Consider the following 26,744-nt stretch of genomic DNA (forward strand, 5'->3'; position numbering starts at 1 on the left):
ATACCGGAAGTAGATGTCAACTTCGTTATTTTAAATAGAACACCTTGTATATTTTTTCATTTTTTGGCTTCCACATGAAATTCTAATTTGCGAAAACTCTCAAAAATATAAATAAACAGCTTATCAGCAAATAAAGAAATTCCAATAAAGGAATTATATGGCCACTTATGCTTAGTATAAGTTTAGTTTAAGATAATAATTGTCACAGCTTATTCAGCATTTAGAAGTATATATATAGAGGATGTGAAAGAGGAGTAGTTAGTCATCTTAGCGCAGTCATAAAGTAAGCTTTGCAACATTGTAACATAAATTGTATTCTTGTGTTTAATAAATTAATTTTTTAAAAACACGAGTTGCGATTTATTAAATAAAATTGAGGTAAAGCAAAAGAATGTTGTTTATTAGTTTTTATGAAAGAGGAGTTATTTCTCTGTGGCCAAATGTATGTGTGCCCTTTAATAAAATCATAATAATTGTTTACTACAAGATGTTCAACGGTACGATTTTGTTTGAGTGAAGACAGGCATCATGCCTAAGTGTAAATACTTATCTAGTGATTTAAAAAGTAAAATAGTTGAACTATACCAGAAGGGTTATAAACAAATTGAAAGAAGTAAAAATTTAAACATTTTATAAGGCACTGTTTCAAAAATAATTAAAAAATTTGAAGAGATAGGCAATGTTTCGGTAGCCCACAAGCAAGGAAGACCAAGAAAGTTGTCCAAAAGGGCTATGAAGGTAATGAAAAGAATATCGATGAACGACCCAAAGAAAACTTCTATAGATATTTCTGGAGAAATGAGTGAAATGGGGATTTCTGGGTCTGCTCGCACGGTGAGAAGAAGGCTAAATGAAGTGGGGCTTTTTGGAAGAGTTACTGTAGGATCGCTTGAAATTTGCACGAGATCATCTTACATGGTCTCACCTAAATTGGAATACTGTATTGTTTAGTGACGAAAGTAAGTTTCAATTATTTGGGAGTGACGGCAGACGTTATGTCCGGCGACCAAAAGGCACAAGGTACAGCCACAAATTTAATACCAAATGCCGATCAGGTGTTTGCCCCCTGGTTAAAATTGATGGAATAATGGACCGTTTTCTATACAAAGACATATTGGAGAACAACAATTGTTGCCTTATGCTGAGGAGGAAATGCCATTGAGATGGTTGTTTCAGCAAGACAACGACCCAATTTGTGAAAAACTGGTTAAATGAACAGAGCATTGCTTTAATGGATTGGCCTTCACAGTCCCCAGATCTGAATCCCATAGAGAATTTGTGGGATCATTTGAACAGGAAGATTCGAAACCGTTCGATTTCAAACAAGGCTCAACTGTGGGAAATACTGCAAACTGAGTGGGCTGCCATTTCTAGTGAAGACTGTGCAAGACTTGTCGATTCTATGCCACGAAGATGTAGAGAAGTGATAAATTCGGAGGGATATGCCACAAAATATTAGCAGATTTTGATTTAGATGTAATTTATATAAATAACTTTCTTCAGTTCCCAAACTTTTGGCCAAGAAAATATTAATTTTATTTCATTTTCTTTTTATAATACGTTTAATTTCAAATTAATATGTTAAGTTAGGTAATATATTATATATACTTTATCACAATATGAGTAACTTTATTATAGTTCCTGGTTTCTTAAAAAAAAAAATCCAAATTAAAAAAGTTTCCATACTTTTGGCCACCACTGTAAGTGCTACCTCTTTTTCTAATATGCGGTATGGTAACAAGTAATGGCATATTACTTTTTATGATATTATCCCACCATAGTCAAATTAACTAAAAAAATAAATAAATTGTAAAGACTTTATTTTCGCAGTTTCAAATAAGTGAACAAAAACAATAAAATTTATTTATTTACATGTATGTAAAGGCACTCTTACTCAATCTGCTTAAATTTAAATTGCCTAATTTTTATAGCCTCTATAACAGGATATAGACCTTTGTGAAATGAGCGAATTTGGTTTGTTTTGGTTGATGATATTACAATTTTTGGTTTCTTACTGGTATATTTTTATCTTTTTGTATTTTTTAGTTTAATTATCATAATAACTAGTAATAATAATAGTAACTGCAGAATTTATTCTAAAAAGTAAATAGGTATAACTAATAATGTTTTTTTACCTCATTGGTCTTAACGGGTTTCCTATCCATGGAAATCGCCCTCTCGGGCTTGGTGCCGACCCCCCCGAACGTCTTACGGCGCATGTCCGGCGTGTTCGGGCACTTAAGTTTGTTCGCCGCCTCGTTGTCCACCCGCGCCCTCCTCAAACTGAACGTTCGGTTGCACCTGGTGTTCGTTAAACTGCCGAGATCCTTCTTCTTTTGCAGGTTCGGGTCCAGGTCCTCTTCCGAACTGGACTCCGTATCGCCGAACTGACTCCTGGAATAGGCCCCAACGTCGCTCAATGTGAAGTAATTAAGTCATATTTGTCACGGTATCAAATATAGCAAAGATAATTGAAGAGATTAAAAAAGAGTAATATTAACAAACTTTTTATTTAAGCGAACAATGCATTTATACAGGGAGGACGCGCAAGTTGGAACGAATTCATTTAAAATTTAGAGGTGTGTTCGAAAAAAAACGCTCGGACATGTTAATTTTTATTTTTTGTCTTTTTTATTATTTTATGTTTGCGACCTGTTTAACAATAAGTACCCGGAGAGGCCTATTACACGTTCCGTGGTAATCAAAATTAAAAAAAAGTTTATAGAGATTTTGGTCATGTTAGAGACAAATATGACCTGGAGCGTCCCACGCTTTCAGAAAACAGACAATTGGATATTTTACTCGATTTGCAAGAAAATCCACATCAATCAACTCAACAAGCTGCTGCAGATCAGTCGGTTAGTAAATCATATGTTCAAAAAAATTTGCATAGGAATAAACGGCATCCATATAAAATGCATTTAATTCAGGGGCTTATTGAAAATGATTACATCCGCAGAATAGAGTTTTGCGAAATAATGATGAATAAATATAAAGAAAACCCACAATTTTTAAATAAAATGTAAATAGGCAAAATTTTCGTTATTAAGCACCAGACAATTCACACTGGAATATGGAAAGTCAATATCCGAGTTAAACGTATGGGCAGGAATTGTGGGCCCGTCAATTGTGTGACCCCTGTTTTATTGAGGACACACTCAAAATCAGTACCTAGTTTAATTGCACTTTATCCAAATGGTGAAAACCCATTTATACCGGCAGATTCGATACGGTTCCAACAGGATGACACCCCCCCAGTAAGGTAATCTCCTCTAACAGTAGGAGATTACCCTACCAACATTTTCCCAAATAGATGGATTGGAAGGGGGGGTTTTATTGAATGGCCAGCAAGGTCGCCAGATTTAACGCCATTGGATTTTTGAGTTATTTAAAATCTAAAATTTATTTTGAAAAATCTGAACGTTTAGAAGAATTAAAAAAAAGAATTAGAGCCGAAATACAACAAATCCGACCTCAAACAATAAGTAAAGTATAGTTGGATCAATGGATCTTTGCGTTCACGTCACTAAACTATCATTCAACTCAACACAATTGTTTCTCATCCGCTCTCTTTCTAATTTAGACAAATCAAATGAGAAAGAGCACAGAACGTAAGTCTTCAAAATACTCGACCTACGGTCGGAGCGACAGTTATGAGTTAGACAAGGACAAACATCCGATCGCATGTCAATGATAAACTTTCAACATCATTGGCTCCCCGTCGGGTTTTAAAATCGATTATTTCCTTCCAGGAGGGTGACCGTTTTCGCAAAAATGTACTAAATATAATACATTTTTTATATAGAAGTATACTGGTATAATATATGTTTTATGTTTAGATATTAAAAAAACAACTTGTTTTCTTCTAATGAAGAAAGGAAACCACGGCTTGTAAATAAAACAAGTTTTAATTTAGAATTTTCTGTAATAACACCTCATGTTTAGTACATTTTGTGGAAAGTTCTTTGTACATCTTAGATCTTCGAATGCAACCACAAGAACCCATGTTTGTTTATGTTTTCGACTTTGCTTTGCCTTGCCAAAGAGTTTTAGAGAAATTTGATTTGTTTTGTTTTCTTATTTACTGTTCATCGTTGTGTTTTGTGTTTGGTTGAAGCTCTATTGAAATAGTTTTTTGCCAAACCTTTTTTTGTTTTACAAACAGTTCTTTTGAGAACTTATTTTGTGCCATTCGGTATTTAACCTAACATTCGAATGCCTGGAAAACGCTTGAATTCTCAAGCTCGTATGCTTGTTGGAAATTTAATCTCGTACTTTACGTCTGAAAGAGATAATAAGAGACCCCTAATTTCGTTGAATGCTATCCAAGAGGTAAATATTTTAATTTTTGATTATTAATTAGGAAATGTCTACCACACTATTCATTGTGGAATTAAATTTGATAAACATGTGAATTTTAAACCTAAAACTGAATTGCAAAAAATCCTAGAATTTCAATATATGCTATAATGAAGATGGGTAGACATAGCCTTATAATAAAAAATATAAGTTATAGTAATAATGAACATTATAAATATAGTTAAATTTTTTTATTTTAGTATATAAATATTTGAACTTTGCAGAGAGTTGCTGATGCTTTGAAGATAAGCCTTCGAACAGTATCAAGCATAAAAATTTCCAAAGACCGAAATGAGTTGCCCTCAATACCAGGCAAGGACCACGGAGGAAGGAAAAGACTCAAGATCTTAATGAATTTACAAAAATGGATGTTCGTAGTACATTGTATGACATGTATGCACAAAGTAAGTACAACATTATTACACTGCATCTTTTTATAGCTAAACATTTTATTTTATCTTTTCAGAAAAACAAGTTACAATTCATATGCTAAAGGAAAAACTACATCGAAAAGAAATTTTTCACATTAGTTATGGAAGCCTTCGAACACTCCTCTTTAACCTGGGATTTAAATACCTTAAGGATGATAACAGATGTGCATTAATGGAGACAACCAATATATCTTCAATGAGGGCAGCTTTTTTCAGAAAATATATGGAAAACAAAAACTCACCATTTGCACGTCAACTTGTATTTTTGGATGAAACTTGGATCTTTTCTAAAGGCAGCAAGATGAGATCATGGCAGGACAATAGTGGTAAGAGTGTTCGTAAGCCAGGTGGTTTTGATGGAAACGTTTTATTGTGTTGCATGCTGGACATAGTGGAGAATTTATTAACAATGCCAGTTTAATTTTTGCCTTTAAATCTAAAACATTGGATTATCATGGAGAAATGAACCACGAACTATTTACGAAGTGGGTTGAAAATCAGTTGATCCGAAATCTAGAGGAACCTTCATTAATTATAATGGATAATGCTCCGTACCATTCTGTCCAGCTAGAAAAGCAACCTTCATCCTCATGGAAAAAAACAAGAAATTGCTGAGTGGTTAGTGAAAAATAATATACCATACAATAGACAAATGTTTAAGCCTGAGTTATTAAGCATAGCAAAAATGTACAAAAGGCCAAAGCAATATAAAATAGATAAAATATTGCAAGAAAATGGACATGAAGTTTTAAGATTGCCACCCTATCATTGTCAATTTAATGCGATTGAGATGATTTGGGCAGATGCCAAAAATTTTTACAATACCCATATTGGTGAAAATGGGCATGAAGATGAAAATGTACTGGATATGTGGAAAAAATTATTAGAGAAATGTACACCAGAAGTATGGAACGCTAAGGTTTGCCACACTGAAAAAATAATCAAAGACTGGTATGATAGGGAAGTCATTATTGAAGAGATACCCCAAATTCTGATTAGTTTAAACAGTGAAACTAGCTCAGAAGATAGTGACAGTGATTATTCATAACTCAATTTTCTATCTTAAACTTTGATATTTTTTTGTTCAATGAGAAAAAACTTGTTTTGAAAAAAATTTTTTGGTGTAAGAATATTTGGGTTACGGTATAATATACGGGTTGCTCCATTTCTTTTAGCATATTATCATAATAAGTATTTCCTATTAACTAAATCTCTTGTTTGTAAAAAAAAAAGAAAAATTTGAATGGAGGTACAAATGATTCATTTTTTGTTTTTTTTGTCAATAACTTGTTTTTAGAAATAGGACTGCAATAAAGTAAATAATAATGGTTTAAAACGCTCATGAAAACATTATAATTATGTCTCAAACCTTTATACAAAGTGTTAAAGCTTTTCATGAGCTTTAAAGGAATAAAGTTCATGGAAATTTATCGTTATATAATATGTATACTGTCTATTTTCGATGAAAATCTTTCTTTATTAAAAATTGTTATTAATATTTTATTGTGAAGTAAAAAAAAAACTTATGATAACTTTTATGAGGTCCTAAAAGACACTGTGTATGAAGTATCATATGTCAAAAACTTGGAATTAAAAATAAATATGTATCTGAGAAAATTCTATGAAGTACCTATTGCATTTATAAGTAGAAAAGACGTGAGTAATTTAAAGAAATATTCTACCAGTAATAAAGAACAGCAGGTTGAAATAGACAGCAAATAGCTATAAATAAATTAGCTGCCCTAAAAGTGACAATATACTAAAAACAAATTTCAAAGATTCGCAGATTTCATCTCTGGCGAAAATCGCCGCCACGGAAATTGGGCATAAAAACCTATTATTTTTTTTTAAGTTTAAAAATTAAATGCCGCCGCCACTGATGCTGGTTTGATAACTGATTGATTCATATAAACATCGACCTTGAACATGTGATGACGTAAACGCAAAGATCCATTGATTCAACTATATTACAAAAATTTGAATATCGTTTACTTGGTTACTGTCAGGAAGTTAATGGTCAACAATTTGAACATTTATTTTAATTTTTTTTGTTTGTTTTTTTTTTTATAAACTGTTCCAAAAATTCATGGTTATTTATAAAAAATTTAATCGCAAATTTCTTAATAAATATTGAGGTTAGGTATAGGACATGGTATACAAAATATACTTAAAATTTTATACAGAATTAAAAAATTAAAATTAAAAAATGGGTGTTTCTATTTAAAAAAATTAAATTGATAGTCGTAGATCATTTTTGGTCTACCCTGTATACATGAATTAAGTTAAATTAATAAACATAAATTGTTTATGTATAAAAACGTCATTTATTCATGCATAACTAGATAAAAAAAATGTGGCATTTAAAATCACAGATCATTGCCCATAGCAACTCCCCGACTTAATTTGCGTTAAATAAAGACGCATTGCGGCTCTTTTTTACTCCCATTCCCTGTTTAAACGCGTTAAAAACATGAGTATTTCTTAAATTATTTAAATTTTTTAACTTTTCATACCTCTGGTAATAAATCTCATCCCTTGATTTGCTTGCAATCGACAAACAAACATTTTCACACCCCATCAGATTTTTAGGGAAGTAAAATTGTTTTTATTTTTTTAAGCGAAAATCATGCATCGGCCTAAAAAAAACCGAATTTGCTAAAAAGTGATTGAGCATTTTAAAAATAACTTTTATTTTAAGAAAAAGCCGTGGCGTAGTATTTTTTTCACTGAAAAATATTCAATAGAAGACCTGTAGCGACGCCACTGGCAGAGAAAATATTTTTTTGCGCATCAAACAATGCATCTTGATGCATAAAATACATGTACCAAATTTCATAAAAATGTCTAAAATATTGTTTAAGTTATTACTAGAAAACTGTTTGAAATTTTTTTTTTTGAAAACTTTAACACCCTGTATCTCAAAAGTTACGACGTTGTGGACATATGTTCATAGAAACTTTTTTCTTAGAATGGGTCCAAGAATCACCACCTTAAATGTTAGCACGTCTTTAAGGAGCACCCTGTAGTTTATGTTTTCTAACTTTAATGTTTTAGTTTTTTTTTTTTTTTTTTAATCTAATATTTTAAACTCACTCCAGTAATCGGGACACCTCGCTAATCCGGGCATGCAACGGAACGATATCTGTCCGGACTAGTGAAGTTATACTGTAATTCGAAACATTGAGAAGAAATTTGTTTCTTTCTTGGTCCTTTTGGCCAATTTACCTATAAAACGACACATCTGATTATGATTAATACTAACCTGTCGATCTTTTTGTGCTCCACCACTCCCAGGCGGGCATTACCCCCCGCAAAACCGGGCTTAATATTCGCGGTGGACGAGCTCCTCTGGATCCTCTCGTTCTTCCCCAAACTGGGCGAGGCGCAACAGTTCGACCCCTTCTGCACCATATTCGTGCTCTTCGCACTAAACATCTGATTCCTGTTCGAGAAACTGCTCGATCTCCTTACGGGGCTGTTGCTAGGCGAATTATTAATCTTATTCACGACCACATTATTCTGCTTCCCGTATTGATTAAACACGTTGGTGTAAGTTTGATCGATCGCCTGCAAATTCTTGCTCTGAAAATGCTCCAGTTTGTTATTAATCGTCCTCGTGTCATCTAAGGAGTTGTGTCTGGTGTGTAGCGCTCGTTGCTTAAGCAAATGCGCCGTGTTGTTCAACTGCATTCCCAATTTGATCTCGTAATCGCTGTCCGGGTCGCTGTTGTCCAGTGACAGTTTCCGTTGCAGCGAGTTGATGTAGTTCCGTGTCGGTTTCAGGATCATTTCGGTGTCGAAGTCGTCCGCGAGGGCGGAGATGCTCGAGCGACTGCGGGGCCGCGAGAGCGTGTGAATCGGCGACGGGATTTTCGAGGGGGACGTTTTGCCCTCCGTCGGGACGGGAGGAAGACCGGTGGTGACTGCAATGAGAAGTAAGTTGGTTTTACCACCTATTACTGCAACGTTATTTTGCTTGAGTAATTTTATTTTAATATTTATTACGTTCGTTTTTAAGTGTTTGTAGAAATTTTAGCGTTTAAACACTATCTTGTAAGTCATTTTATTTAAGAGGCCTCCGGACAATCGCAAAAAGCGTATTTAAAAGGAAGGCTTATTATTAAAAAAAAAAACGATATATGTGATTAATGAAAGTTGCTTTAAATTATCTCAAAAATATTGAAGTAAATACTCAAGCAGCACAAATGTGCTCGAAATTATCATATACGAGGGTGGATCAAATATTAACCGACTGTTAAATCTCACAGCCCAGCTCTACTTTGACGACGCAGGTGCACCGCGACAGCTTGTCATGTCAAAAAAAACCATCCAAAATTACTCTGTATCAAGCTTTCATACCTTAACATGTTGTTATTAATACCTAATCAAATATATGTCTACAGTGCAACTAACATTGTTTAATTTATATGAAAACTAATTTCGACATTGAAAAAGCTCATACACAACAATCATGGTCCTTCAAACCGCATGAACCATCGTATTTACATAAAACAAAACAAAAACTTTGTGCGATGATTCGCACCGCCAAGAAACCAACGGATCGATCGTTTTGACTTCATACAGGGAAACGCGCTAGAAGTATTCAATTAATAACATTGTCTGAAGAGCATTTTTGAATTCTAATTGCTGACGCCTGCAATTTTTAATGGTTTGCTTGAGGAAATTATGCCAAGAAAGCTCTACACAGGTATCAGGTATTCGCTAATTTGTTTGGTAAGTGTATAAAGTGTGTATCCTTTTTTGATCCCTATTTATTTATAGTTGCATTTGTTTTGGTTTGACATTGTTTGGTGTATTTGAAGGTAAACAAACACATTTTATTTAAATATACCTACTGATTGAACATTTTTCTAACTTTAATGATTTTGGTTTGTTGTTTATGCATATGTTTTAGGTACTTTCGTTGCAAACATTGTTTTGGGGTATTTGAAGCATGTCTTACTTACATTTTGCATACATTGATACAGTTTCATTGATACATCTTGCTACATAATATCATTTATTTATTTGAAGCTACAACCTACAACATAAAATTGTGGGTATATTCACTTGTTTACTTTAAATATTTTATTTGGTATTTTGATAAATTTGCTATAAATAATGGCAGATATTGCAAAAAACAAACGTACTACAATTAAACGTACTTTAACTCGCTTTAAAAACTATTTTGAAGACTTAAAAACACAATCTATTGAAATTAACACTATTGAATTGCAAACTCGTCTTGAAAGCTCTTAGGTTGCTTGACGATTTTAACACTGTACAATCTAATATTGAGGCAGAAGATGGTGATTATAATACACATGTTAATACTATACATGAAAAAGAGCATCTAGAATTTGAAAAGGCTTATTATAGCATTACAGCCGAAGTTAAGAAATTTATTTTTGACAAATCAGCATCTTCTGTAGATACCGACAACGCTAGTATTCATACAGCAAATAGTAATCATAATTCTGAACATTTATCATTTTCTAACATTAAATTACCTACAGTTGTGGCAAAGTTTACTGAATAAAATACATATATACAAATATTTTATTCAGTAAACTTTGGTTGTGGTCACATAAATAGCACACTTAGCCTTTTCATATATTACTTACAAAAAACAAATTCCTGACTGATAAGAAAATATTTAAGCAGTTAATCTCCTCCTAATATGCAAGACTTTATGTTTATTTTAAAAATATATGCACATACAGAATTTCATTCCAATATTAACGTTTTAAGGCTGGGCACATAAATAGCACACCTTTCATTCTTATTAAATATATCGAGTGTTAATTAGTAAGTATTATTTTAACTTTTAAATTTTTGAATATTGTCAAGAGTAGTTTTGTTTTTAGTGGGTAGAAAGAAACATTGTGGACCAGAGAGGAGAGCTCTTATTATAGAAAAGAAAAATCAAGGCTTTTCTATTTCTGCTATAGCAAAAGATTTAAATTGCTCTAGGAAAATGGTTTATAATGCTCTGGCTCTCTATGAGACCACTCAAAGCACAATGAACAAGAAAAGATTAACAAGGCCTCGAAAAACCACGTATAACATAGATAAAATTATTATTAGAATAAGCAAGGGTAATCCATTTTTAAGTTCCGCCCAAATAAAACGTGAAATAGCAGACCAATATGGCGTCAATATTTCTGCAAGAACAATAAGAAGAAGATTATGTGAAAAAGATCTCAAAGGTTGTGTAGCTAGGAAAAAACCACTTGTTTCAAAAAGAAATATTAAAAAAAGATTGGCATTTGCTAAACAACATATAAATAAGGACATTAATTTTTGGAAAACCATATTATGGAGCGATGAAACCAAGATTAATAGATTTGGAAATGATGGAAAATGCTATGTTAGACGTCCTCCCAATCGTGCCTTAAACCCTAGGTACACAATTAAAACTGTTAAGCATGGAGGAGGATCAATTATGATATGGGGAGCAATGTCATGGCATGGTGTTGGACCTATTCATCGTATAGAGGGAATAATAGACCAATACAAGTATAGGGAGATTTTGCAGAATGTTATGGAACCATACATGGAGCATTTTATGCCAATTACATGTAAGTTCATGCACGATAATGATCCAAAACATTCTGCAAAATCAATAAAACGATGGTTTACTAAAAATGTGGTAGATGTTTTGGAATGGCCGCCACAAAGCCCAGACCTGAACCCTCTGGAAAATTTGTGGGATCACGTTAAAACCAAAATTAAGGTATTAAATCCCTCAAATCAGGATGAACTATGGCAAAACTTCCAAGAGGCTTGGAACAGTATTCCGGCAAGCGTGTGTGCAAAATTGGTGGAGTCAATACCCAAGCGATTAAGTGAAGTTATAAAAAATAAAGGATACCCAACAAAATATTAAACTGGTTTTGGTGAAAGTAAATATTTTTTAAGTGTGCTATTTAAATGGCCAGCATTTCTTTAGTTTTTTTGTTATGTTTCTTATATATTTAAAATACTCTTTTAATTTTAATTAAATACAACTCTTTGTAGAACATCTAAGCTAAATATATTATAAAAAAAATTGAAAATGGTATTTAATATTTTTTATCGCAATTTAGAAAAGTGTGCTATTTATATGACCATAACTGTACTTTGTCGTTACCAACATTTGATGGTTGCTATGAAAATTGGCTTTGCTTTCGTGACACATTTAATTCGGTAATACATGAAAACACTGCTTTGTCTGGTGTTCAGAAGTTCCACTACTTATGATTATCTTTAAAAGCTGAAGCCTCTGAAACAATTAAATCCCTAGAGATATCTGAAGCAAATTATACACTCGCTTGGAGCTTATTGCAAGAGCGATTTGAAAACAAACCTCTTTTAGTCAGCAATCATATAAAAGCATTTTTTAATTTGACATTAATTAAGAAAGAATCATATAAAAGCTTAAGAACTCTCCTAGATAGCATGCAAAAGCATATTAGGGCGTTAGAAGTACTAGAACTACCTGTACAGCATTGGGATGCATTAATAATACATCTTATTTCTACAAAACTAGATCACAGAACTAGAAGGGATTGGGAACACTCACTTACAAAATCGAATACAGGTAATCTACCTACCTATGGAGAATTTACAACTTTTCTAAAAGAAAAGTGTAGACTACTTGAGTCGTTAGGCTTTAATGAGGACAAACCTCGTTTTACGTTTAAGCCTAATTCATTTTTACATAACAATCAAAAAACTTGGAAATCGCTTATCGCAAGTACTAAAACACATCATTGTTTACTATGTTCAAAAGAACATTTACTGTTTTCGTGTCCAGAATTTATTAAACTCACTCCTAGTGATAGTTTAAATGAAACGAAACGCTTGAAATTATGCATAAATTGTCTACATCCTGGTCACTTTACAAGAGATTGTCATTCAATACATTGTAGAAAATGTAATAAACGTCATCATACTCTTCTTCATTTAGAAAACATCCATCGAGCAAATTCACAAGCTGTTCTCGAAGGAACCGCTCCAATTAGGACAAATGATATAAATACTAATGTAACAACGCTCGTAAATCATTCTTCTATAACCATGACGTCGAATAATAACTTAAAATACACTTGCGTTTTACTGTCAACAGCAGTTGTAACAATATTTGACAAATTTGGAAATAAATCAATCATGCAGAGTTATTCTTGATAGTGGCTCACAGAGCAATTATATTTCTGAAAATCTTTGTTGCAAACTAGGCCTACAAACATTTAAAACAAATATCTCAATTATGGGATTTAATAAAACTTATTCAACAATAAATTATCGTACAACTGTTAAGATAAATTCCAACACCAACAATTTTAATTTGATTTTTTCATGTCTAGTAATTCCTAGAATAACATCAAATACACCAACTTTTAATTTTAATTCCCAATTAATTTCTATCTCTACAAACATATCATTAGCTGATCCAACATTCAATGAAAGCTTGCCCGTAGATTTATTGATAGGTGCTGGACATTTTTATGATTTACTTTCGGTGGGACAAATTAAATTAAATAAGGGTTGTCCTATACTACAAAAAACGAAATTAGGTTGGATTGTGTCAGGTCCTGTACCCGCAATTAACAGTAATCCTCAACAAGTTTCCCTATGTAATCTATCAGTCAATGATTCATTAGAGAAACAAATAGAGAAGTTTTGGCTGCTAGAGGAGTGTAAATATAAAAGATTCATTTCAGAGGAAGAAGAACTTTGTGAAACTCATTTTAAACAAAACACCAAATTAACTGCCAATGGTCGATTTATTGTTAAAATTCCTTTAAAACACGATCATCACTCTATGCTTGGTGACTCACATACTTCTGCAACCAATCGATTCTATTCACTTGAGAAATAGCGGAGTAAAAAAGACAATAAAAGTAGCTCCCTTCTTAAAAAAAATAAAATCGGCTTAAAACCAGATGAAACCTTTACCAAATCATTAATTAGGTTATTGTACATACGAAATGGGCATTTACGACTTTTTTAGTGGTACCGAGTTTTATAAAATGGAGAATATTGCAAAAGGCAGGAATTTAAAAAAAGTGCTTTTTAACCTTAACCTTTTAATATCTCTGGAACTTTTTAACATATTCAAAAGATCTTTTTTTTGTTTTAATGAGAATACATAAGCGCTGAAAACTGCGATAAAATAAATCCAAAAAACGTTTCTTTTTATTAATATAACATTTAAAAATCATTAAAATTATATTTTCTGCAATGAATTTTTGAGCAAGCGAGAAACTTTTTTATTTGAAAACATTTTTCCATACAATCTGCGAATAAAAGGTAAACAAAACTGTTACGAAGTTTTTAAAAGTAACTGCAATCGGATATATTAGCTAGATTGCGAGAAATCCACCTGCAAAGTTGTGCCAGATTAGCGAGTCAAACAACAGTCGCCGACGTTCGCGGGAGACGCGTGACTAATCATATCAGAGATAATCAAATTTGTTTTTCTCTGGTTGTCTCTTTAAAACATTTTTCTCTTTAAAACTTCTTTAATTTTTTTTTGTCTCAAATCTTTAAATTCTCTGATCATATTATAACCACTAAAGCTGTGTCATATAACGCTCTTGATTTTTGTGCGTTAAAACACGTTTTTATTGCGTTGGGGTGTGTTTATGTTTTATGAGAGTTTTGTTGGTGTGTTTGTTTCTGTTTCATATGAACAATAGCAACAATGAAGTGCCTCTTATGTGAACAATTATTGAACAATGATGATTGTATTGTAAAAAAACCAACACAAAAAGGTCTACGTATGATAATAAACTTTGCTCGGAAAAGAAATGACCCTATTAGCCGTAATATTTTGGAGAAAAAGGAGCAAATGTTAAACGGCACTTTGACAGTTGTGTACCACGTATCTTGCAGAAAAACATTTACAAGTGAACAAAATTGTAAACAATTTGACCAAACCGTGTTTAATATGTGGCAAATCAGGCACTAATAATAAAGAAAAATTAACATCCGTACAAACAGGTTAGTATAAAATTTTAATTATAACAACGAAAAGTTTTTTATATTAAAAAGTTGAGAAAAATATACATAAAAGTATTTTTTTAAATTAACTCTTAGTGGGTGCAAAAGGTTAAAATTGGAAAAAGTTATAAATATTTTCCGCCGTATGCAACATCTTTTAACTAATAGCAGTGACAAGTTTGGTTTTTATTACATTGATTAAATGAATTTAAATTAACTTTTAACTGAAAGTGGTGGGCGATGTAATACGACCACTAAAGTTTTCTGTAACTCTATCCATGGTGTATCAATTAATTATCACATGGGATGTGACAAGTTTGACCATTTAGAGTTAGCTAGTGCAGTTTTTAAAATACTTAATACATTTATTAAAATCCCCCTATTAGATGAGTTTTAGTAAATTACACGTGTAACTTTTTATTCTAGGAACAGGAAAAGGTACGCACGAAAAAATTATTAATGCAGCACAAAAACGGGAAGATATTTCTATGATTTCAAAGCTACGTGGATATGAGGATTTATTTGCTTATGATGCCAAATATCATAAACGATGCTATAGTCACTATACAGGGTGATTCATTAATATTGCACGAAAATGAAATGCCGGTTTTTTTGGGTTAAATTATGACGAAAAGTTCCTATAAACATATGTCCGAAAGTGCTTCGTTTCCGAGATACAGGGTGTTCAAATTTTCTTAAAAAATCGATTTTTTATTAATATCTAAGAAATGCCTTTGCTGTTTGCAATGTCATTCACACCATTTCTGGATATCTTAATGATGTATCTTTTTGACATATGACAGTTGATTTGTTATTCCAGGGACGTGCCCACGGGGTAAGCGGGTTAGGTTTTTTGTACAAAAAATAGCACCTAGTAGATTTTTTGAACCTCCTGTACATTTTTTGGATGACGCAACTAAAGATGGAATTGTTTCAACTCTTGGGTGTTTTTCGTATCTCCCTCCGTTTTCGATAAAAAAATTAGTTTAATGCAAACGTTTGAAAAAACTTGAATAAACATAATAAAATGCCTACTTATCGATTTACAGGGTGAAGAATAGTAAATACGGTAATTTGGAATTTTGACATTAACTGTACTACCTGTTGAAAAATAGTTTTATTTAAACTTAGGTACATTAATTAAATTCTTAGAATAAACATTAGTAAATTGATGAAGGTAATGAAAAGCTATGGACTAAGAAACGTACGCTATAAGAGTTGTTCAAAATGAGTTCCTCCAACTGCAATGCATGCGTCTGTCCTGCGACGCATTGACTGGCGAACACGTTCAAAGATCCCTGGCGTGTTTCGAATAATATCGCAATTTGCAATAATACGATTTCTTAATTCTTCAACATTTTCGATGGGGGTGGTATAAACTAATTGCTTGAGGTGGCCCCAGAGGAAAAAGTCTATTGGATTTAGATCGGGAGATCGCGCAGGCCAGGGTTGTATACCTCCACGACCTATCCAACGATTGGGATATACTCTATCTAAATACTGTCGAGCAATTAAGCTGAAATGCGCCGGAGCGCCATCATGCATGAAAAACATTTGGTACCTTAAGTCAAGCGGGACGTTTTCTAATAGTGTTGGCAACTCCTCTTGAAGAAAACGCCGATACACTTCTCCACTTAACCTTTGTTGCAAAAAGAAAGGACCAATTAAGTGGTCTTCAATGATTCCAACCCAAACATTCAGTGAAAATTGGTGTTGATGGCGACTTTCACTTATTCCATGTGGATTTTCATCTGCCCAAATGTGATTATTATGGAAATTCATTATCGAATTCCTGGAGAAATTAGCTTCGTCCGTGAAAAGTATTTTTGATAAAAAAGGAGGATTTTCTACAATGTTTTGTTGTAACCATCGACAGAAAGCCACTCTATGAGGATAGTCGTCTGGCAAAAGTGCTTGTACCCGCTGGATGTGATACGGGTACAAAAGCTGATTTTTCAGTATTCTAAACACTGTTGGCTGACTAATGTTTAAAGTGGCAGCAATCTGTTTTGTACTCGTTGAAGGATTATCCTCGATTTCGTGGAGCACTGCTTCTTCAGCTTCTGCGGTTGCAACTGTGCGGGGTCGTCCATTGTCGACTGTAAGTTTTTTAAAACTTCCACTTTCTCTGAGACGTTGATGGAGGCGAGTAAACATTTGACTATGAGGAAGTACTCGGTTAGGGTATTTGTCCGCGTAAATCCGCCTCGCTGCTTGTGAATTACCATTAGCAAGACCATACACAAAGTGCATATCGCACATTTCACTATAAGTGTACTCCATTTTAGACAAAAATGAGGAAATTGTCTACTTGACAGGAAAAAAACAACACCTTATCACTGAGCCACACCTAGTAATGTTAAATGAACTGGTATTTTATTTATTGCATTTTCAAAGCAACGAAAAGAATGCGACAAAAACTAAAACGATAATAGTATTTACTAAATTTTGTTTAATACGTATTTACAATTTCAACATTCCGCAGTATTTTTTAGATCAGCAGTTGTTAATGCTGTACTTGATATTCGACACTATGAATAGGTAAGTATTACATTTTAGGAAGAAAATTATTTCTTTGCTTTCGCGTGATTTAAAAGCATTTACTTGTATTTTTACAGAGGGATGCAAAAAAGCAATTCTTAATTTTTTTATCGAAAACGGAGGGAGATACGAAAAACACCCAAGAGTTGAAACAATTCCATCTTTAGTTGCGTCATCCAAAAAATGTACAGAAGGTTCAAAAAATCTACTAGGTGCTATTTTTTGTACAAAAAACCTAACCCGCTTACCCCGTGGGCACGTCCCTGGAATAACAAATCAACTGTCATATGTCAAAAAGATACATCATTAAGATATCCAGAAATGGTGTGAATGACATTGCAAACAGCAAAGGCATTTCTTAGATATTAATAAAAAATCGATTTTTTAAGAAAATTTGAACACCCTGTATCTCGGAAACGAAGCACTTTCGGACATATGTTTATAGGAACTTTTCGTCATAATTTAACCCAAAAAAACCGGCATTTCATTTTTGTGCAATATTAATGAATCACCCTGTATATCTAAAAAGAATATTCAGGCATTTAGAAACAAACAATTAAAATTCGGAAATAAAACTCTGTTATCACCAAAAAAAAAATCCCCAACGAAATATGATAATTCCGCGGATAAGTCAGATTCAACGAGTGAATCTCAATTAAATTATTTAGATCATGAGCCATATTTTCAAGAAAATGAAGTTCATATCTTACACAGAGCGGCTAGAATATTAAAGAATCAAATGCGCGAATTTCAATCCAAGCGGAAAGAATTTCCCATTCCTAAGGACATAAATGAGAGAATTTTTCAAGAACAACTTCCTAAAACGTTGCTTCAATTTATTTCTTATTTTAGGTGCATATATCAACTAAAAATTTGGTATAACAGTCACATACCATATATGAATTTTGAAGACCCAAGAAAATATGGATATAGAGTCTAATATATGGACTCCAATATTTGCGACACAGGATCCCGTCCCAAAGGAACTACGGAAAATTTTAGTTCTTCGATGTTCCGATGGAAACTGCAAAACTAAAAAGTGTATATGTGTATCCCAGGGCTTGAAGTGTTATAACGACTGTAACTGTATCTTAAGTTATTATTATTCGCCAACTTCATTTATAAATTACTCGTAGATGGTTAATAAATGGCGGCAGTTGGAAGTACGTTCGGTCGGCAACGCTGTAGAGCCAATAACACCTCTACAAAAGGACAAAGCGCTCCAAAAAATTTTGCTCGTGACGTCACGCGTTTGGGCCATACACTTCGGGTTGCTTTTCGGGTGAATTCAGCTGTTGACGCTGCCGTTGTTTGTCCACGGAAGGCTGCCTGCAACGCTGCCAGACTTTGCCGATTGCCGTGAACATTAGGATGATGTATTACTATCTTAAAATAATTAAATCTATATCTTTAACTGCTCTTACTTACATTTAGTTAAAAAAAAAAAAGAGTGCATCATTATTTCTCTTTTTATAATTTAAACTTTTTTCCATTTCCATTTTTTCAAATTTTATCATTTATCTAATACCACAGAACACAAATATACCTTGTTACTTGCCAATAGGAGTTCTTTCTATATAAATCTGACAACGGCGCATCTACTAGTTGTGCCACCTGATGAAACGAGAGGTTAGGTTGTTTATATTTATGTTCTGTGGTAGCCGGTATTTCTGACGGGATCCGCAGTAAATATTAGCTCATTTTTGTGTTTTTTTCTAAAATCGGAACTGTTTATTTCCGCGAAACCTGTATGTTATATTTATGTAAACTCTTCGCGTACTTTTAAATCGCAAAATCGTAATTTCGGACTAGAAAAATCCTCGGAAAAACCGGTTCTCGGTCGCGATTTTATTTGTTTATATCAGACTTTAATACTTTAGTTCGTGTTTAATTTAATGTTTTTCTCCTAGTTCACCTTGTAGTTAATACCAGAGTGTAAATATGCCTCAAAAGTGTTGTGTTCCGGGTTGTAACAGAAACTATAAAAACGGACCTAAAGTGCATGTCTTCGGTTTTCCTAATGATATACCTAAATCTAAGGGGAAAATGGGTAAAAGCCATACACAGAGATGACTTTGAGCCCACAAACAACACCAAAGTATGTGAAGCTCATTTTCTTGAAGGTAGTATAATAAAGAGTACTATATTATTCGTTTTATTATACATATTAAGTTCAAGATTCCAACACAGGTAAAATTTTTACAATAGAATTACTAAAACCACGGCTGAAACTTTTGAAACTTTTTTATATAGCGAGCCAGGGACGGAACTCTGTAACAAAAATAGCGAAAACGATTCTCTATAATCCTTATCGCTTGGCCATTTGTACTCCGTAACTACAATCGGATTAAATCGCCACTGATCGCGTGCGCTCGGAATTTCTTTAAATAAGGACAGATAAAATGTTCTCCTTATTAAAAAGCTACTATTTTCTTCTCACTCTATTGTATGTCGAATTTCTACTTATCTCTGTCTACTTTCATGGAGTAGGTCACGTAAGGTAGGAAATTTATTATTTACTTTTTTTTAGGTTAGTTTTTATTAATATAGCTACGTACTACTTTATTTTTCTTCTTTGTGATAATTTTTAATTTGTGGAGTTTCTTAAAGTAAAAAAAATATTTGCCTACTTACATATTGAGGTATATAAGAACATTTTGTTTATCTGTGTTTCAGGACAATTAAGTTAAAATGGATCTTCCAATTCCAATTAACAGAGCCCCAAAAACCAGCCCTGTGCAGTGGCAAGTGCTGGTCGAGTATTTGATGAATTACCCAGAAATGCTTACCAAGGCATTTTCTGGGGTAAATGGCCGGCAGCACTATAAGAAAATGTGGAGTGAAGCAGCCACCCAACTAAATAGTATGGGTTATGGGTCTAAAACCCCAGATAAGTGGATAGAGGTATACTTACAGTTAAAGCTATATGATGTAAATATAAATATATACAAGATACAGACTTGTTGTGTAACTATATACATGTAGTATGTAAAATTACAACATTTTAATAATTGTCAATGCAATAATAATTGTGATTATTTGGTTTGAGGCATTTTCCAAATGGAAAAGCAAAGTTAAAGTAAAGGCTCAAACCATAAAATTGGCCATGAACAGGACAGGTGGAGGAGGTCCAGTACCTCAACTGACTCCCATCGAAGAAAAGTTAATGGGTTTAATTGGATGGTCAGCTGTAGAAGGAGATGCTACAGAGGAGTTAGGATTAGTGGTAAAGTATTAATTTGTGAAACATAATGTTTGTTTTATAATGTAAAAAACTAAGAGTTCATAAATTGCTATTTTTATTACTCCTTAGTGTAATTAAATTACAGACCCAAGAAAGCATGGAAAAAAAAGGTAATACTAGAAAAGCCTCGGGAACAGCAATTGCAAGTACATCTACCACAGCACCACAATCCACACAAGTTAACGAAAATATAGAAGCTCAGATATGTGAACTACCTCCTTTGGTAGCAATTGGCAGTGAAGAAACTCACTTACAGAAAAATTGTATAAAACGAAAGTTTATAGGAAAGATAAATAAACAAAATAAAATTAGCAAAATAGCTATGAAGAATGATAATAAAACACTCTTAATGATGCATGAGGAGACTCTAAAAGTACTAAAGGAAATTAATGAAAATCTTGCAATAATGGCAAAAAATTCTGGGAATTCAAAATGCTGCTGTAAATGCCAATCTAATTAAATACAGCATTTTGATTTTATTTATGATAATATGTATATCTAATAATCCGTCCACTTTAAGTTACACTGTATAAATATATTATGTATTTAAGTTCCCTTTATAAACATGAGTTCCTATTTTTGTAATGAATTAATAGTTTTGTTGTGGATATAAATTATTAGATGTTCACCTGGATGATCCTTATTTAATAAAAGTGTTTTTAATATTATTTTTCTTGATTTTTTCCTGGTTCACTCTCATAATTCCTATTGATACCAGAAACAGTTTCTTTTCTAAGGCGTTTGAAATATCAATACAAAAAAACAAAAAAGGGCTTCTTTAGTAATATTTTATTAACAAGTAAATATAATTTACAAAAAGCATAATTATTAGAATATAAATATTTTAAAATTATACAAAATGAGACATCCCAAATCTTGGTAAATATATAGCACACATTTAAATAAATTACCTCTTGGATTGTTCTCAATTTAAAAAAAAAAAAAACGTTTATAAATGATTTATTATCTGAATAAGGAACCATTGTATGCATTTTTGAAGTTAAATATTTATAAACTATGCCTACATAATCAAAAAGTTAACGAACTAATGTGCTTAGTCAATTTTAAAATGAGAACATCTTGGGTATAAGCTATTGAATCATTTAATTAAAGATGATAATGTTTTTCAAAATTACTTCATTTTATCAATTTTTTATTTATATTTAGACATCTGAAAATTCAGACGCCCATGTTTTAAGTTCCTATTCAAACATTTGTGAAGTATATCTGGACAATTTGTTGCCTAACTTGCCTCCCTTGGTTTAAGTCTGGGTTTTGAATATGAGCTTGTATGTTATTGTCTGGGTCTTCATTATCGTCATTTTGATTTAGGTCTTCATCAAACTCTAGGCCTGCATCTATGCATATGTTATGTAATACAGCACAGGCATTTACAATTACTCCCACTTTCTGAGGACTGTATCTTAACTTTCTCTCTCCTGACAGGTATCTAAAAATACCTTTCAATCGACCGTTACACCTCTCAATAATACTTCTGGTAATTTTGTGAGATTGATTATAACGACCTTCTGGTGTATTTGGGGGAGGATTGTTATCAAATGGAGTCATTAGCCATGGTTCAAGTGGGTACCCTGAATCTCCTATTAACCAAGTGTTTCTTTCGCCTGTAACAAATTGAAAAGTTGTAGTGCTGTATTTAGTATGTACAAAAACATTTAATGTATAACAAGTCAAAATTAAACAAATTAAATTACCTACCCCTATTATATTCATTTTGCAAGAACTGCTTTATTTGAGAGCTTCTCCATATATAAGCATCATTTGTAGATCCCGGAAACCTTGCATTGATATTAAGGATTTTTAAGTTGTAGCTACAAATAATCTGCACATTTTTGGAATGAAAACCTTTGCGGTTTACATAATTGTGCTCCTCCAAAGCTGGTGACAAAATTGATATATGGGTACAATCTATGCACCCAACTATTCCTGGAAATCCTCCCTTTTCTGAGGAAAGGGACTCTTCTCTTTTGATATCCATTTTCTGAATATTTTGTAATGGAAACTGAATGCATATGGGGCCTAAATGGATGACAATTAAGTTTGAAACCTCGGATATACATCTACTGACTACTTGCTGACTTGTTGACAATATCCATTCCTCGCCCACCCCTCTTTGATAATTACCAGTTGCTAAGAACCTTACTGCAATCAATATCCTAACTTCCCTTGGCACTCTAGTTCTTCTTTGCTGGTTTTCCATATGGGGTAGTAGAATATTAAACAAATATGCCACAAGATCTTTATTTAATCGAAATAACTCTTGAAATCGCCGATCAGGTAGCGAAAAGGGATCACTATTAGCTCTGAACACCCTTTTTTGTAAATTATATCTATAAATTCGTCCGCGATTTTCTTCATTGTTTATTAAATACCTTTGCACAGGTAACATTTTAAATAAGGAAAAACTCTATAGGGAATGAGCCACAAAAACAAAACAAAAAAATGTCAATATTGTCAATTTCTACTTCTTTCTTCTTTATTCACGAGTGGATCTTACCGAGTTGCCTAATGTTTTTAGAATCGGTAATATCGGATTCTCTATACCCGAGAAACAACGAAATAAATAAGGAAACCCCTATAGAGTACCAATATATATAGCGATCCTTATCTCTTCCTTTACTTATTCGCTTCTTTTCTCTGAATAAAGAAAATGTATAGAGTCCCGTCCCAGTTTGTGTTTTAATATCAAAATTTAAAACTCCATATACTTCCCATAGTTTAGATGATTTATATGAAATACTTGAAGCAATAGACCTTACTATTATTACCCTGCCTTTGGAGGAAAATGTTACCAATAATGACAACCCCGACTGTGATTTAAATCCAAATACTGCTACTGAGACTGCTACCAATACCCTTGGCAATACTATTCTCAATCATGTCAAACCATCAAATGACATAAATAAAATGAAACGTGTGTTCGATTTACAACTGCAAAGGAAAGGTACAGATTGATATTCAAGTAGTACAATAGTTTTGACTTCTATAATCTATATTATTAGTCCTCATGCGTACAAGTATTTAAGAAATTAGGTATGGATCCCTAATTTTACCACATCCTTAAACTATAATGGGTATTTGTAACAAACACATGACCGATCCCCACATAGATGAAAAAAAAATGTTTTTAACTTATGCCCGAAATGTGTTTAGTTTACTAAAGGATAATGAGAGATTTGTGACACTACTTTTTGATGAAATTCATATTGACCCTTACATGGACTATAAAGGTGGTAATATCACTGGAACATCAGTCAATAATAAGTCTCTAGCTTCCTCGGCATTTACTTTTCTGATCACAAGTGTGTGTTCCAGCTTTAAGGAAGTAGTTCATATAGCTCTCATCTCCAGAATTACATCAGACATACTTCATAATTTTATTAAGCAAATTATTGAAAATTTAGAGCAGATTGGGTACATAGTTTTTTAATACTGTGATAATAATGCCATTAACGGGAAAGCCATTAGTCATTTTTTACTGCAGACCAACTTAGCATTGTTTATCCTCATCCCATAGATAATAATTAGAGGCCATTATTTTACCTATTTAACACAGTTCACTTACTTAAATGTGTATTTAATAATTGGCTTAACTCTAAACCAGACCAAAAATTTTATTTTCCTGATTTTGACACTTCGAAGAAAAAATTTGCTTCTTTTTCTGCAATTACAAAATTACATGAACTGGAGTATGATAAGCTTTTAAAGTTTGGATATTCGTTAAACCAAAAAGCATTGTTTCCCTCATCTTTAGAAAGACAGAATGTTAAACTCTCTTTAAAAATTTTTAATTCTTTTGTAGTAGAAGCATTGAGGCATTTTGGTAGCCGTATACCATTTTCTGAAGATACTGCTGATTTTGTCCACATAATAACAACATGGTGGAAAATTGTGAATGTCAAAACCCCATTCAAAGGCAAACATAAACAAGACATATTTCAAGAACCAATTGTTAAAAAACACTCACTGATATTGACATAGATCACAAGATTGAATTCTTAGAAAAATTATTAAGCTGGCTTGATACTTGGCAACCTAGTAATTTTTCTAAAACTCTTACTTGACAAACAAGAACTGCTTTCAGCAATACTGTTTATGGACTGCTGTCATTATCACATCTTTGTACGACAGTTATATGAGACAGAAAAGAGACTTAGAATTCAATCTATATTAACACTTCAGTCTTGCAGTTTTGGCCCTATTAAAATTAATAAGTTCTATGAGCTTCCCGATTATGACCTAGATGATAATTATTCCTCTCCAGAAGACTTTTCCCAAATTCAAACCTTGTTGTCCCAAATTTCAGTAAATGATGATCATTTTCAGAGCATCGAGGACATATTGCCATTAATTACATATTTATGGTTATTGTTGCTATGTTACAGTCAAAAAGCTAAAATGTGACAGCTGTAAAGGAAAACTGGTATATAATGAGCAATTTATCGTTGAAGACAATTTTGACCTAATTAATAAATTAAATCGTCGAGGACTGTTATATTCCCAAGACCAAGTTGTAAATATTGTATCTTTGACTTACATAATTTTTAACAGATTAATAAATGAATTTGAGGACATATTTTTACAAACCTATAACAAAAGACAGTTCATGTGTCAGTTAATTTTAAAATATTCTATTGCACAAAAACATGTATTACATTTTGATGAATGCACTAGTCATAATGCAATAGATGTTTTAAAGATAATTATTAAAAGTATATCCAATACACTTTTAAAAAATTATTGCACTAAGAATAATGATCAATTAAAAAAAACAAGTAAAAAAAGAAAACTGGATACCCTAACGAAGTAGGCTATATATATAATATACCAGCCACTAACACTACTAATTAAAATATAATAGTTCTTTATCAAGTTTATTTTAACTTTAAATAGTCTACTTACAAAAAAACATATAAAATATATATTTGAATCTAAAGACTATGTAGGTCCTAGGTAATTAATTTACTTCTTTATCCAATTGATTTACTTAAAAATGATTCTAATTAATATGACATTCCTGATTATGACAGTTTTCTTTAAATTTTCTTAATTATGACAAGGTGTGGAATAGTTCAATATATGTATTTATGTGTATATAATAACATTTTTTACTACTTGATGGTATAAAAAAATTATTATAAATACCTAAAAACATATGTTGAATTTTGGCGCAGATGTAGGGGAGTTGGGAGTCTGCATTTAATATTACACCATAATATTTAACCTGACATTCAACCAGAACTAAAACATACCTTTGAATGTTTCCTGAACTCTATTCTATTCCTAGCATTTTTTAAAATAAGCCAAATATTGATATATTAGCATAGGAAATCCCTTGGTTTTTAAAAATCGGTGGCCCACATCGATGACGTCACGCGTCAAGCACTAAGGCCTTGTCTTTGAGTGGGTGTTGGTAGAGCGCGGCAATTTCCACCTACGCGTTATTTTAAAAATTCATATTTCAAAAACTATTTCGGATAGAAACCTGTGGCTTTTTTTAAAAACTTTCTTATGGTTTTTTCAACATTTCATTCGTAGCATGTATGGCAAAATTCATCATAATAAAAAAGTTTATCGCTTGCTGAAAAATTCAATACCAACAATATAAATTTTATAATTTTCATGTTTTTTATTAACAAGAATAGAAGTTTTCTGCAATTATTTTACTGCAGTTGTTAGCGCTTATATATGCCCTTTAAGCAAAAAAAGGGAAAATTTAACTATATGAATTAGTTTCGGAGATATTGGCAGTTTAATGTATAATGGTAACATTTTTAAATTAAACCATTTTTTTTTAAATTCTGATTTTAAAAAACTCGGTACCATTAAAAAAAGTCGTAATTACCCATTTCGTATGTGCAATAACCAAACTAATGATTTGGTAAAGGTTTCATCTGGTTCTAAGCCGGAAAAAAAAATTTGAAACATTTTAACCCGTTATTTACTCCGCTAATAACTTTTTTGATGCTAGACATCCACTTTTAAACCATGAAATTTCAGTTCTTGACTTAGAACATTGAAAGGCTAGAATTAGTAAACAACAACTTTGTTTGAGTCCAACATGTGCACAGGGGCAAGAGGGGTGTTTTGTTTACAAACATATTTGCCGATTCTCTGTTGTCAAGTCGACGCAAATTTCCAACGGAGGAAATTTTTAGCTA

At 32.5% G+C, this 26,744-nt stretch overlaps 3 protein-coding genes across 7 annotated transcripts in view; 1 reads left to right on the forward strand and 2 right to left on the reverse strand.

Annotated features, from left to right (window-relative positions):
* LOC126747383 (uncharacterized) overlaps positions 1 to 26,744 on the reverse strand; it is a 157,999-nt gene that overhangs the window by 53,555 nt on the left and 77,700 nt on the right. For both annotated transcript variants that reach the window (XR_007664172.1, XM_050455969.1), the window contains exons 5-6: positions 8,053 to 8,713; positions 2,136 to 2,394 (exon numbers count right to left, since the gene is read on the reverse strand). Coding sequence is in view for 1 of the 2 variants with exons in the window: in XM_050455969.1 (XP_050311926.1) it covers positions 2,136 to 2,394; positions 8,053 to 8,713 (920 nt within the window). In the remaining variant the exon portion in view is untranslated. The remainder of the gene's footprint in view (positions 1 to 2,135; positions 2,395 to 8,052; positions 8,714 to 26,744) is intronic.
* LOC126747399 (uncharacterized) lies at positions 14,071 to 21,230 on the forward strand. 4 transcript variants are annotated; one of them, XR_007664178.1, is made up of 4 exons: positions 14,071 to 14,777; positions 18,171 to 19,927; positions 19,995 to 20,544; positions 20,648 to 21,230. XR_007664178.1 is itself a non-coding variant. In XM_050455984.1 (3 exons), exons 1-3 carry the CDS (start codon positions 20,010 to 20,012, stop codon positions 21,020 to 21,022), a joined length of 765 nt encoding a protein of 254 aa, XP_050311941.1. In that variant the 5' UTR covers positions 19,952 to 20,009; the 3' UTR covers positions 21,023 to 21,230. The 4 variants fall into 4 exon arrangements, 1 of the variants encoding a protein (XP_050311941.1); XR_007664177.1 differs by lacking the exon at positions 14,071 to 14,777 and having other exon boundaries at positions 16,978 to 19,927; XR_007664176.1 differs by lacking the exon at positions 14,071 to 14,777 and having other exon boundaries at positions 16,978 to 19,818.
* LOC126747389 (putative nuclease HARBI1) lies at positions 21,438 to 24,765 on the reverse strand. The gene is made up of 2 exons (XM_050455975.1): positions 22,282 to 24,765; positions 21,438 to 22,187 (listed from the first exon to the last, which is right to left on the reverse strand). Exons 1-2 carry the CDS (start codon positions 22,970 to 22,972, stop codon positions 21,769 to 21,771), a joined length of 1,110 nt encoding a protein of 369 aa, XP_050311932.1. The 5' UTR covers positions 22,973 to 24,765; the 3' UTR covers positions 21,438 to 21,768.

This window comes from Anthonomus grandis, chromosome 19 (assembly GCF_022605725.1).
Source record: "Anthonomus grandis grandis chromosome 19, icAntGran1.3, whole genome shotgun sequence".
Lineage (NCBI taxonomy): Eukaryota > Metazoa > Arthropoda > Insecta > Coleoptera > Curculionidae > Anthonomus > Anthonomus grandis.